We start from the raw sequence: 14,399 nt of genomic DNA, 5'->3' as shown, positions 1-14,399 counted from the left end.
GCCATCATGGCCAGTAGCCAATGGTCCTACACACAGAGAGAGATTTCTACTGCCTAAGGTGGGCCACTCTTAATAGTTGTCAGTGACTGAGCAGAGGAGGAATGGTGGAGACCACCTTCCCATCCTGACCCTTCCAGGGAGGAGGAAGAGGAAGACAGTATAGATTTACAACAGGGGTTTGAGGGAAGTCACAGCTCAGAGGCAGATGAGGGGGGAAGTTGGGAAATCATGGGAGAGCCAGAACAACACCTGGCTGACACATTGTTGTTAGAAAGCATTCCAGACACAAACACCTCCCAAAATCCGGCGAGCCTTAAAAGTAGGAGAGCGAAGAGCTCAAAGACAGAGGACATGTAGCAGCACCAGTAGAAGTGATGAATGAGGAGGTGAGAGAGACAGGAGGTGGAGATTTACTTGGGACAACACCATTATCCAAGAGGCTGTGTTCTATAGCCTCTCTCTGTAAAGATTGAAATAAAAAAGGACTGTAAGAAACTTGTCTTTTTATACTTTCCTGGGCAACCAACTGGGGGCCACGGACAGCATCCTGGCAATAGTGCCTCTTAGGAGGGCCAAACATGCATGTTCACTTTTATGCTGAAGATCACACAAAAGCCAACTTCCTCCCCATCTATAAACATTTGGAAGTTGCTTTCAGTGGTAGATCATATTCCTCTGTCCCCAACTCCAAGGAGATTATAAGCAGCCTTTATCAACTCTGATTCCATGGCAGAGTATCCGTTTTGGATGTAGAAGGCCCCGCGTTTGGCTCCCAGCATCTCCAGATAGGAGCGGAAACATCTCCAATCTGAAACCCTGCAGTGCCTCTGCCTGTCAGTGTCAGCAATACTGAGCCAAACAGAGCAATGGTCTGATTTAGCATAAGCCAGTGTCTTATGTTCCTATGAGTGATCCTGCTATGTGATTCCCTTTTTCTCTTCCCTGGAAGAGACAAACGAGCTCTCTTCAGGCTCCTGGACGGTCAAAAGACCACCCAGAATTTTTCCAAAAGGAAACTATTTAGAAATGTTTCAGTTGCTACACACAAGCTTAATAAATGGGCATCTGTGAACTAGCTGAATAGCCCCAAGAGTGTCACCACCACCAGGAATAACAACCAAAGAGCATCCGTAACCAGCAAGGAGCTTGAGCAGATACCAAGAACTGCAAGCAGATCCCATCACTTACCATCATTAAGAAGCTGCAATCCCCCTTTAGCCATCTGAAAAGGTTTTCTTGGAGTTATACAGTGTGTGCTAGTCTTGGCTGCCAGACTTCGGCTTGCTGATTATATCCTGATGGCTGTTTTGGCCGTGGTGCCTAATAATCCACACCACATTTTATTTTGGAAGAACAAACGGCTCACTCGTAAATCGGAGCTGCCCTCAGCAGGGAACCAGGCCCAAGTTCTGCACCCTCCTGAACTGAAAAGGGTATGACCACATTTATTTGCAGCCTAGCTGATGGTTTAAAACAAAATAAAAGCAGGAGTACTATTGTGGATGTCAAGAAGGGGCAAGTCATCCCACAAACCCTTATCATGTGACCACCTTTCAGAATCATTTATAATTAGATTTCACCCCCTTGGTTGAAATATATGGTGTATATCTGTTGCAACCAATTAAACGAGCCTGTGTATGAAGAGGCAGGCCCAAAGCAGAAATAGCTTGCAAAAGAAGGGATGTGATAGGATCAATCTGATGACCAAGGCTGTGTATCCTTATCTGGGTGCTCAGCTCCACCCATTCCACAGCTGTGTATACTTCAATCCTCCCACATTTTGCAACAGCTGCCAAAATTTATGGCTTAGGGGTGGAGGCAGAAATGTTGGCTTGGATCCCAAATCAGCCCCCCAGCCCAAATTGGGGGTGAGCCACATCATCTGTATGCCTTCCACCCTTTAGAGCTGGAGATGATTTATGGCCCATAAACCCATTGTGCCTTTGCATTCTCCTCCTTGGTATCCTTCTCCATGCTGCTTCCTTTTCAAAATGTCCCATTTTATAAATCACCTTATTGTTCTATTTACATGGTTCATGACTGCTTCCATTTTGCCTCTCCATTCCTTAGATTACAACGATGGGGGTCTGTTTTGTATTTCCATTGCTTTCCCCTTAGCCTGGATATAATTTTGGCTGGACGCACAGCATATTACTTTCCTTAGATTCATATCTCTTTAATTAGATTCGTATTCCTATAGACAACGAGGACTTTGCTAGGATTAATAGGACCATTTTTGCAAGACTCGTCTTGCATTGAAGACATTTGTACCTACCCATTTTTGCTAAAGGTGTGTTGCCTAATAATACCACTTATTCCAATATAGGTAGCACTTGGCAACTCTAAATGTTACCTTTCCACCCAGCTGTTACGAAAAGCTTGGGTTCTGGTTTTCCATCACTTGATGTTTAATGTGCATTAAGTAAGCATCTTGATTTCAGCATTATTCTAAACTGATATCTGTGAGTAGAGAATGACCGTTCCCCACATCAAATGGGGGGCGCCTTTTGCATCGTCATGCGCACCCCCCTGGACCTATGCAGCACCCGGCAGTACAGCCTGGCTTCGCACACACACACCCCAGCCAGGCAACTGGAGGTCTCTGCCTACCTCTGCCAGTTATGGGGAGGTGTTGCCAGGAGATTTGGCCAGGTAAGAGGAGAGACTGCTCTGCCCACATAATAGAGGATGGAACTTACATGGGAATCCTCAGTTGGCTCCAGAGCTTCTCCCACCCTGCCCTCCCTCAGTTAAGCTTTCTTTTGCAGGTTAACCTCTTCTTCACAGGTATGCGGGCGCTGCTACGTCACGGTCGCTGTTGAAGGGCCGGAAAGGAATTTTCCTGCATTGGCAGGTTTTGCCTTCCCTGTAGCAAAACTTCACAACTTTGGTGGTTTTCGGCCTTGGGCGAAATCCTTTAGTCTATCTTCTCTAATGGAGGGGAGCGTGAAGCAGTGACCCATGCCCCCCCCCCCACGATGGTGATCCCAGGGTTCCCCGTTAAAGGGGTTGTTTGAGGGGAGGCATAGGCCATACACCAATAGGTTCTCATTGCTCTCCCCTGTGATGGCGGCAAAATGGGGGGTGGGCTCTCTGCTTGAACAGACGTTCTCCAGAGCCAGCCCAATCCCCACTCATTGTGGATAACCCTAATGTTCCCCAGCTCCCCGGCCGGGGGCTGGGAAAGATAAATGCCCAATGCCTAAGCCAAGGTCTCCCTACATCTGAAGTTTTAAAGTTGTGGCCAATTTTAATCTCATAACATAGTGTCTTGAGTCATTATTCCACCCTGGGGTCGCCTTGGGTTGCGGGGGGGACTCCTCCTGTCCACACAATAGAGGAATGGGAATACAATATAAATTTGGGTTTGAATTCCTTTTAAGAGTAGTTTGAGTTAAGACCATATTGTGTGGTTATCTATGCCTTGTTATAACTTCAGCAATGTACAACGCAGGCCAAATAAGCCAGATTTTTTGTTTTTTAAGGGGGGCACTGCAGCTTTGACATGCACACTCCTATCCTCAGAAATAATTTTTCCTAAACTCAATGGGACTTTCTCACAATTATAAATGTGCTTTGGATTGCAGCCTTATATGAAAAGAGCTAATCACTTGCAATGTTGGTTACTTACTGTACGGAACAAACAAGATTTTTTAATTTGATAAATCACCTTCATTTTAACAGATAAATTAATCTCTCCTTACAGTATTTGCTTCCCCAGGATCTCAATGTTCTCTTACTCATCATTTATTCTGGATCAGTTTGAATGCCTGTGAGCATTCTAAGGCAGCATTCATGTGCTGCCTAGGAGTCTACGTATATCAGCCTATTAAACAGATGTATTTCTAAAGCCTTCTTTGTTCCTTCCCAAAATGCTTCCTGCCCACCTTAAATGGAATAACCACTTCCTCACTAGGAAGCAATTCTCTGTGGCAGTTCCCTCTGCTGCACCTACTGTAATCGCTCTGGCCTTGCTAAGAATTATGGGAAAGCAGTCAAGGAGAAATGCTTAATCCTTTGCCATTGCTAAACCGTCACTAAATTGGAACCTTTCCGTGAGAGAAAAGGTGAGGCACACATACTTCAGTTCATCAGAAGATATCACCTCCAGTACAGTCACAACTTATTTTTACTCCAACTGAGTGAAGTGTCAAATGTTCTTGGCCTCTGTTCATGTAATTGCAACATCTGAAACTTCAAGATGCAGTTCTGAACGGGAAATGTTGTATCAGGGAGTAATCTCGTAGCGTTTCCTTTTTCATCTAGATATAATCTTGCACCACAGCTTCAGAAAGTGTGTGTGTGTGTGTGTGTGTGTGTGTGTGTGTGCGCGCGCGCACAGAGAGTGTTTCTGTCAAGCTTTGAAAGGATATTTAATTGTTTATTTTATTTCTTCAAGTGCTCGGCAGGTATGGGCTCTGTGTATGGATTCAGTCTCTGCAAAAGCAAAGACAAAAATCTGTGAGTCCATACTGAGAATCTGTGAGTCCATACTGAGAAATCGCTTTGGAAATCTCACATTGGATGCAGCACCGTAACTGATACTTTTTCTGGAATCTAGGTTTTGCAAACAAGAAACCAGCTGCTTGTGACAACATCTGAACTGTCTTTCTGCATTGCAAGGGATTGGACTAGATGACCCACCAGAACCCTTCTATTATTCTACTGAGGCTTATGAGTGGGTCTAGAATGATTCACAAAAGTTTGCTCTTGAGGAGTGGTTACTCACAGTGTAAACTGTAATAATCGTAGTCACAATGACTGTAATAATAATGAAAATTGATTCTGCTAGATTTCCAGGAGTGACTTTTGCGTCATGTGAAAGTTCAATTATAATATGGAAGCAAACAGTTGCTGAAGCATTGAGGAAACAGAATAAATCACAGGGTGAACACAGCCTGTGAGTTGTAGCCCATCCTACCCCTACTCAGAGTTGACCCATTGAAGTTAATGGGAATGACTAACTTAGATAATCATTTGTTTCAGTGGATCTACTTTGAGTTGAACTTAGTTCACTATAACCCTGTATTTGGATGACTTTGTACTTTTTAAACTTATGCCAATAAAGGGTAGTAGTAGTAATAAATGTGATTACTTCTAATTTCTAGTGTCTATTGTCATAGGCACTTCAATTTGAATTGAAAAAGGAGGGATGCATCACTGTTTCAATGCACTCATTAAATTATAAAACAGGAAATCTGTTTAAAAGATTCTATTTATCCCAGATGCATTCAAAAGAACCACAGTGCAGTTTTTTTAAAAAATGAAATAAACTGAAGGCAGTCATTTCCCAAAATGTAAGTGATATTGTTGCCACCTTACTTCTTCTTTCACAGCTCCTGTGTCTCCAGCACAAAAGATTTCATCAGACGAAGCTTACCTTGGCATGGAGCCAAGGGGCAGTGGAGAAATCCAATTCAGACTGCATTTAAAGGTGAGCCTACCTGAATTGGTGCTTTCCAAAACAATACGGAGAGCAAAATACAGTCCTCAAAACTCACACTTCTTTGAATTTTGCAATGCAGTTTGCAGGCCAAGTAGTGTGTACAAAAATGCATATACTTGGGATGAAGTATACATAAAAATGCATGTGTTCATGAAAATAGCATACAAAACAGCATGATACTGGAGGAAATTGCCTTGCAAAATCTGCATATTAGTTAAATTGCGTTTACACACATGTATATATCAGGGGACATTTGCACTAAAATAAGGAGGGGTTTTCTTGAGAATCTTTGTTGTTGTTAATTGATGTGGAAATGTGAAGAACTGATAACAGGGAAAATGAGAGAAACTGAAATAGGCCGATTCATCCATCCAAATCTGGAGTGACTAGCTTTCCTGGTATGTATTTGCCAAACTGCAGCTTAAAGCACAGGATCCAGACCGATTCTAAAAATTGACAGTCCTGGGGTAGAACTCTTTGCTTCTGGATCCTGTTCAGGAAGTTTGGAAGGGGGGGGGGTCCACCACTGCTACCTACAGATGTGTTATAAATGTGCAAAGCTTTGCCTTCCCAGGATCTCAGGACAGTGTTTGGAATTCGGCCACATCACACACAAGATTTTTTTTAAAGGAGCTATTTATATAACGTACACAATCTGTAGCTTCAAAGGACTTTGGACTCTCTATTTTCTTTTTTCCTTGAGGGTTAACTGCATGCTTTTTTGGAATATGGGTAGTATGTGCCATCAAATAAGCGGGCACTGGCTTTGGTTATGGGGAGGGAAACAAGAAAGAATAAGAATTGTTTATTTTATTTCTTCAAGTGCCCCCAAGCAGAAAAAAACAACAACTGGAGACTGTATGTCGTTCCTGCATTGACTTTGTGTGGGAAAATTCGTCAAGTTAAGAAACCTTAACTTTATACCGTTTCTTTGACCCACACAGCACAGGAGGCGGGGGCAGAGGAGGGAAGAGAGAATCTGTTGCAATGCAACAGAAAGCCTGTTGTTTGGTAGTTAGATCCAGATGTGGAGAGTGTTCCCAAATACAATACAGACTCAGGAGGAGCAAGGGAGGGACATGAAACACATTCTTTCTGCTGCAACAGCCCTTAGGTTTAGGAAAGTAGGAACACAGGAAACTGCCTTACAGTAAGTTGGACCATTGCTCCATGTAGTAATAGTAGTAGTAGTAATATACTTATACTCCACCCACCTGGCTGGGCTTCCCCAGCCACTCTGGGCAGCTCCCAATACTAAAAACACGATAAAACATCAAACATTAAAAACTTCCCTAAACAGGGCTGCCTTCAGGTGTCTCCTAAAAGTGAGATAGTTGTTTATTTCCTTGACATCTGATGGGAGGATGTTCCACAGGGCGGACATCACTACCAAGAAGGCCCTCTGCCTGGTTCCCTGTAGCTTCACTTCTCACAGTGAGGGAACTGCCAGCAGGCCCTCGGATCTGGACCTCAGTGTCCCGGCTGAATGACAGGGGTGGTGATTATCCTTCAGTATTGTCCACACTGGCAGTGTCTCTTCAGGGTTTCAAAAGCAAGACTCTTTCCAAGCTGTACCTGGAGATGCTGGGGATTGAACTAGGAGCCTCCTTCATACTAAACACTGAGCTATGGCCCTTCAGGTTTCTGCAGGCTGATTTGTGATATATGCAGATGTCTCAGCCCCTAGAAGGATTAGAGTGGGCAAATTTATAGGGCCCTGCAAAAGATCCCACCCCAGTATTCATTTATTGGGATATGGGAATCTGTTGGGCAATTGTTACATCTAGCTCAGTATTGTCTGCACAACTGGCAGGACCTCTCAGGGGCTCCTAGGCCTTACCTGGGGATGCCTAATCTCTGTTCACAGTGTCTCATTATATATATAGCATCAGCTGGGTGTCTAGGGCTGATGGGGGTTGTAGCCCATAACATCTGGAGGACAGAAGGCTGGCAAAGCCTGAAAATAAGAATGCTTGGCTTGATTTACGTTCTGCTTCCTTGCTTTTGCCGCATCATTTGTGGCCATACATGTGTTCCACAAATCAAGGAGCTGAAGACAATCTCTCTGGTGTGCTTGCTTCTTATTCATGTCTGAAACATCCCTGTGTGTCAAGGTTCTCATGCAGACTGGTCCCTCAGTATCTACTCAGAACAAGATCCTGATTATCTCTCTGGTGGTCAAATGCCAGGGATGGGCAGGGCCAGAAACAAAAGTGGGTGGAGCAATAGATGCCAATTTCACTTTTGTATGATAGGACGCGGGTGGCGCTATGGGTAAAAGCCTCAGCGCCTAGGGCTTGCCGATCGAAAGGTCGGCGGTTCGAATCCCCGTGGCGGGGTGTGCTCCCAGCGCCTGCCAACCTAGCAGTTCGAAAGCACCCCCGGGTGCAAGTAGATAAATAGGGAAGGTAAATGGCGTTTCCGTGGCTCGCCAGAGCAGCGATGTCACGCTGGCCACGTGACCCGGAAGTGTCTCCGGACAGCGCTGGCCCCCGGCCTCTTGAGTGAGATGGGCGCACAACCCCAGAGTCTGTCAAGACTGGCCCATACGGGCAGGGGTACCTTTACCTTTTTATGGTAGGCTATATCCCTGCGGCGGGGTGCGCTCCCGCTGCTCGGTCCCAGCGCCTGCCAACCTAGCAGTTCGAAAGCACCTCCGGGTGCAAGTAGATAAATAGGGACCGCTTACCAGCGGGAAGGTAAACGGCGTTTCCGTGTGCGGCTCTGGCTCGCCAGAGCAGCGATGTCACGCTGGCCACGTGACCCGGAAGTGTCTCCGGACAGCGCTGGCCCCTGGCCTCTTAAGTGAGATGGGCGCACAACCCCAGAGTCTGTCAAGACTGGCCCGTACGGGCAGGGGTACCTTTACCTTTACCTTTATAGTTCCTGCACACCATCAAGCGTCCCTCTCCATCCTCCAGCCAGACAAGCTGGAAGCTCTTTCTGAGTGCAAGGACAAAGTCCAGCCAGGCAAAAAAAAAAAAAAAAAAAAACCATTCAAGGAGTGTGTCAAGCATCACTGGCAAGGGCTGTACCCTGAGGAGAGACTGCATGGCTGTGGAGAGGGTGTAGCCTGGGTAGAGTCCCAAGGGCCAGATAGAAAGGTCCAGAGGTCCAGATTTGGCCCCCTAGTCCGGAGGTTCCCCGCCTTGACTTCACCTCAGTTGAATCTCAAATGTTCTGCGTACTAAGCATCTGGTCTGCCGTCACTGAGCTGTGGGCCCCTGCCGTTTTCCAGATGCAACTTCCTTCCTTTAATGAAAAATAAATTTGTAACAAAGGGTTGTTGCAGCTCTGATTGCTTCCCGCTGCTTTAACTGTATGTTCCTATCTCTTAAAATGCTTCCATGGAACATCCCCAAGCAGAAAAAAACAAGAACTGGAGACTGTACGTCGTTCCTGCATTGACTTTGTGTGGGAAAATTTGCCAAGAGGAACGAGATTGTTCCACGCCCAGTTAGTGATCAACGTGGCTTCATAGGAACACAGGAAGCTGCCTTAAACTGGAGAAGAGCATCAATCCATCTAACTCCGTATTATCAACCCTGACTGGAAGTAGCTTTCCAGGTTTCAGGGTTTTTCCCAGCCCTACCTGGAGATGCCAGGAAATGAATCTGGAACCTCCTTCACGAAGAGCACATGCTTTCAGCTGAGCTACAGTCCTTTCCCAAATGTATACTTTGGCCTTTGCAAGACAGGAGCAAAGGAATTTGCAATGGGTGTTTTGGGTCAGCCAAAGTTTTTTAAGAAACAGACATTTGAATGAAAGTATTCTGTGAGCTAAAATCAGAACATTGCAAGATTCTTAAAAGACTCAAATCATAGGGGCGGTTGCACAAATTTGTGTATGCCATTTCATGTGCATAGATGCAAATTTACGCCCGTTTGCAGAGAGAAAACTGCCCTGTGTGTTTTTAAAGAGAATGGAAATGAGACAGGAGATCTGGGAGCTCAATGCAAAAGGCTAGATCTGGACAACCCCCCTAACATCCGCCAGGACTAGAAAAGTTCTGAACCCAGTACTCCCTAGTCAGGTGTGAGCTGTCCCTTGCCTGAAACCCTGGAGAAATGCTCCATCAGGAAATGCTACAGTGGTACCTCGGGATAAGAACTTAATTCGTTCTGGAGGTCTGTTTTTAACCTGAAGCTGTTCTTAACCTGAAGCACCACTTTAGCTAATGGGGCTTCCTGCTGCTGCTGCTGCACGATTTCTGATCTCAACTTAACCCGAGATACTATTTCTGGGTTAGTGGAGTCTGTAACCTGAAGCATATGTAACCTGAAGCGTATGTAATCCGAGGTGCCACTGTACTAAGGTAGATGGACCAATAGTTTGGTTTAACATGAGACAACCTCCTGTGTAGTATTGGACTCCAGGTGGGAAGCTGAGTGGCAGCGTGGTGCACAGGAATGCCCTGGTTCTCACTGAACTCAGAAGGGGAAACAGTGAGGTAGATGGAGCACCACCTCTCACAATTCCACTGCCTGAGGCAGGTGCTTCATCCTGCCTCATGTGCAGGCCAGATCTAGCGACCCTCCCAATGTGGTGGGACTCTGACTCCCATCAACCCCAGCCAGCACATCCAGAGGTCAGGGAGGATGAAAATTGTGGTCCAACATCTGGAGGGCATCCTGTTGGCTACCTCTGGCAGGGGTGGTGGTGTAAACAGACACAAGAAGAGCTTGCTGGATCAGGCCAATGGCTCATCTAGTCCTGCGTCCTGTTTTTATGGTGGAACACCAGATGCCAGCAGAAAACCTGCAAGCGGGACCTGAGCACAAGAGTGTTTTCCTTTGCTCCTAGCAGTGACAAATGTATGGAACCTCCATGTTCACAGATGGTCTGCCACTGAATACCATTTGCTGGCAAACCAAAACAGGAGAGAATGATCAAGAACTTAAGAATTGCCTGAAGCATCAAATCCAGGATTCTGTTTCCACAGTGCCCAAACAGATGCCCCAATGAGAAGCCTACAAGCAAGGAGCCCAGCACAAGAGCATTCTCCTCTCCTGTACTTTTCAGCAACTGGTATTCAGAAACATTATTGCCTCCAGCCATGAAGGTAGAGCTTAGCCATTGAGAGTCTTATCACCCATGAATTTGTCCAGTCCTCTGTTTTGTTTTCAATATATATTTTTATTAAAGATTTCTTGGTTTGCAAAAGTATGTGCAATGTCTCTTTTTTTCAAGCTACATTTTCTACAGATCAGTTTCATTCATTGAGACATTACAGTGGTCCCTCGAGTTACAGATGCTTCAGGTTACAGACGCTTCAGGTTACAGACTCTGCTAACCCAGAAATAATACCTCGGGTTAAGAACTTTGCTTCAGGATGAGAACAGAAACCGTGCTCCAGCGGCTTGGTGTCAGTGGGAGGCCCCATTAGCTAAAATGGTACCTCAGGTTAAGAACAGTTTCAGGTTAAGAACAGACCTCTGGAACTAATTAAGTTCTTAACCCGAGGTACCACTGTAGTGTTACATTAGGAAGAAAAGGGGGGAAGAGGTGGAGGGCAGAATGGTGAGTAGGAGGGTGGCATGGGGGGGGGGCAATGCTTCTATTCTATTTAGTGTATGTGTGATGTTTTGTGTCAGTGTCACTTGTGTGGGTTCTCTTTACTATTCACTTGTATTCCTTTGGTGGTGAGAGGTTGGGGTTGGCCTAGGTGTGGTCGGTTGTCTTTGATTAAAAAGGTAAAGGTACCCCTGCCCGTACGGGTCAGTCTTGACAGACTCTGGGGTTGTGCGCCCATCTCACTTAAGAGGCCAGGGGCCAGTGCTGTCCGGAGACACTTCCGGGTCACGTGGCCAGCGTGACATCGCTGCTCTGGCGAGCCAGAGCCGCACACGGAAACGCCGTTTACCTTCCCGCTGGTAAGCGGTCCCTATTTATCTACTTGCACCCGGAGGTGCTTTCGAACTGCTAGGTTGGCAGGCGCTGGGACCGAGCAGCGGGAGCGCACCCCGCCGCAGGGATTCGAACCGCCGACCTTTCGATTGGCAAGTCCTAGGCGCTGAGGCTTTAACCCACAGCGCCACCTGATTGCTTGTAGTGAAATCTGTTTCCATGTGTGAGTGGGGTTTGTGTTTGTGTTTGGATCAGGTTAGCCAGATTGATTCAAATGCTGTTGGCGGGTTCTTGTCGTCGTCTTGTTGAGCTGTGTATGCGATAAAGGGTAACCATATCGGGGTGAAGGCATCTTCTTCTATTTGTTCCCATGTCAGTTTCAGTTTGTTGGTTGGTTTTTCTAAAAAGGATGTTTCCCATACTATTTGATACTATTGGTCTCTCCAGTGTCTGGCTATGATGCTTCTGGATGCTGAAGAAGAAGAAGAAGAAGAAGAAGAAGAAGAAGAAGAAGAAGAGGAGTTTGGATTTGATATCCCGCTTTATCACTACCCTAAGAAGTCTCAAAGCAGCTAACAATCTCCTTTCCCTTCCTTCCCCACAACAAACACTCTGTGAGGTGGGTGAGGCTGAGAGACTTCAGAGAAGTGTGACTGGCCCAAGGTCACCCAGCAGCTGCATGTGGAGGAGCGGGGAAGCGAACCCAGTTCACCAGATTACAACTCTACCACTCTTAACCACTACACTACACTACACTACACTGGCTCAGTGGCCATCCAAATTTGTGGCAGTCACTGCCTCTTGTGGGGGTAAGTTCCGCAGTTTATGCATTGCATGAAAAAGACATTTTTTCTCTGTTCCACATCTTCCAACATTCAGCCTCATCGAAAGCCCACAAGCTCTTACTATTCTCCATGCCATGTGTAGTTTTATAGACTCCTATCATATCACCTGCTACTCACCTTATGAATGATGCCTTAAACTTAACATTATAATTTTGTTTTGTAGCGGGGAAATCCCACCGTATCTTTTTTCAAACAGAGGGGGGGGGGAATGAAAGGGAGGCGGACTTTTGGCTGAAGTTTTGCAGGGATGGTCTTGATTAAGGGAAAGAGCCCCCGCTCCCTATAAATCAAGATGATCACAGGAAGCCTGAAACCAACGGTGGCGGCATGTGCGTGCAAGTGATAAAGTTCGTTCAACTTTTTCTTTCTTTCCACTCCAGTTTTATTGCTTTCGCATTCGCTCTCCTGCTGGGGTGGGGAGCTGCACAGGCGCTCCTGCCCTTTCCAAGGCGGGGGAGGCAGGCAGGGGGCGCATGTCTCTTTAAGGCAGGTCCCACGACGGGTTGTTATGCTGGAGAGTGAAGGAAGTGACGGGGCGATTGAATGAAAAGGAGCAAAAAAAAAAGGAGGGGAGAGAGAAAGAGAGAGAGAAGTAAGGGGGAGCGTGAAAGGGGAGACAGAGGAAGGAGAGGCGAGGGCCGGCAGCAGGAACAACGGGAGCCGAGGCGAGGGCAGCAGCAGTCAGCATCCGAGCACCCCTGGCAGCCGGGCGGGGCGGAGCGCAGCCGCAAGAGGACTTTCCCAGGAGTAGACCTCCCTCGCCAGCAGCCCATGCGGTGTCCGGCGGAGGGACATCCAGGGGCTCGAGGGGGCGCCAGTGCAGGGGTTGTTTTTCCCCCAGCGAGGGGATAAGGAGACGGCAGGCAGTCAAGCCAGGAGCCTCCGCCAACTCCAGAAGGAAAGTTGCAAACTTTGGGAAAGTTCCTCTCCTTCTTCCCGGACGGGGCGGTGGAGCTGCGGAGAGCGTGATCAGGACTCCGGCCGGGAAGGGGGTCAGTCTCTCTTCCCTCGCCGTCAATACCCCCACTTTCTGCTGGAGATGCTCTGCCAGGGAGGAGGAGGAGGAGGAGGCTGGCTCCGTTTCTTCTTGACGGCGCTGCTCTGGCCCCAGCCTCTGCCCTGGGTCGCCGCGGCGTCGGGGGCCCCGTCGGAGCTGCGAGTCCGCGTTCGGCTACCGGATGGGCAAGTGACGGAGGAGAGCCTGCAGGCGGACAGCGGGGCGGACTGCGTCACCCTGGAGCTCCGCAAGGGCGACGGCACCCTCATCACCCTCACGGCCGACTTCAAACAGGTGCGGGGGCGCACGCGGGGGTCGAGGGGGGGCACAGGAATTTTGGCTTGGGGAGGGGAGCTTTTTTCTCCCCGCCAGGAAAATGTGAGGGTCTTTCCTCTAAGGTAAGAGGATGAACGGGGGAACCAGCTAGAAAGGATGGGGTTAATAGATACACACCCGCCCAACCAATATTCTGATGATAATAATAATAATAATTTATTGTTTGTAACCCGCCCATCTGGCTAGGCTTCCCCAGCCACTCTGGGCAGCTTCCAACAAAGATTAAAAATACATTAAAATGTCACACATAAAAAACTTCCCTGGCACATTGCTTAAACTTTTAATCTCCCCCTCCTATGAGCTGAGGGGAGCATCTATGGTGTGTGCCCCTCCCTCTATTTTATCTCCACAGCAGCCCTTGGAGGTAGGTCAAACTGAAAGAGTACTAGATATCTGAAGGCCTGAGGGGGACGGAACTAATTCTAGTCCTGGAGATTTTATCCTGGTGGTCTTCACATCTCTGAGTGTCTTCTTGCCTATAGTGACTGTGGGAGATTCATAAGCTCTGCAAGGATTTGAAGTGGTGGTTTAGTGAACTCTAAGCCTGAGTTTCTACCCACTAGGCTGAGTTGGACAGAGAGCTTTCAGAGGTGGGTGGTAGGTTGTAACCTCCAGGGTAAAGTGCAAGACAAGGGAAAGGAGCCAATCCATTTGGTCGGAAGGTAGTGGGATTGACTTTATACGTGTCTAGAGGGGCCTTTGGCCTCATCCAGGAGGACTCTTCTTACCTTATGTCTTATTTCTGAGAAACAGTGTATAGGGTTTCAGCTTGGAGATTGCTTCAAAGACAGCATCTGCATCTTTGATTTCCCAACCAATGCCAGAGGTGCAACGATCACATCTGCTCACATCCTTACAGTGTTCTGGGGTTTTTTTATGGAGTTGGCTCCCAGACATCAAAGGCTAGTTCATTCATTGCACCCACAC

The 14,399-nt window shown here is 47.2% G+C and overlaps 1 protein-coding gene and 1 long non-coding RNA gene across 2 annotated transcripts in view; one reads left to right on the top strand and one right to left on the bottom strand.

The window, feature by feature from the left end:
* The window catches only part of LOC307203804, a 446,600-nt gene that overhangs the window by 94,754 nt on the left and 337,447 nt on the right, over positions 1–14,399 (bottom strand). The window lies entirely within an intron of this gene.
* OAF (out at first homolog) overlaps positions 12,579–14,399 on the top strand; it is a 28,405-nt gene continuing 26,584 nt past the window's right edge. The window contains exon 1 of the mRNA XM_079954847.1: positions 12,579–13,430. Coding sequence (XP_079810973.1) covers positions 13,179–13,430 — 252 coding nt within the window. The 5' untranslated portion in view covers positions 12,579–13,178. The remainder of the gene's footprint in view (positions 13,431–14,399) is intronic.

The sequence above is a fragment of the Podarcis cretensis genome (genome assembly GCF_951804945.1).
Source record: "Podarcis cretensis genome assembly, chromosome: 15".
NCBI lineage: Eukaryota > Metazoa > Chordata > Lepidosauria > Squamata > Lacertidae > Podarcis > Podarcis cretensis.
This window is presented reverse-complemented; position numbering and strand designations above follow the sequence as displayed.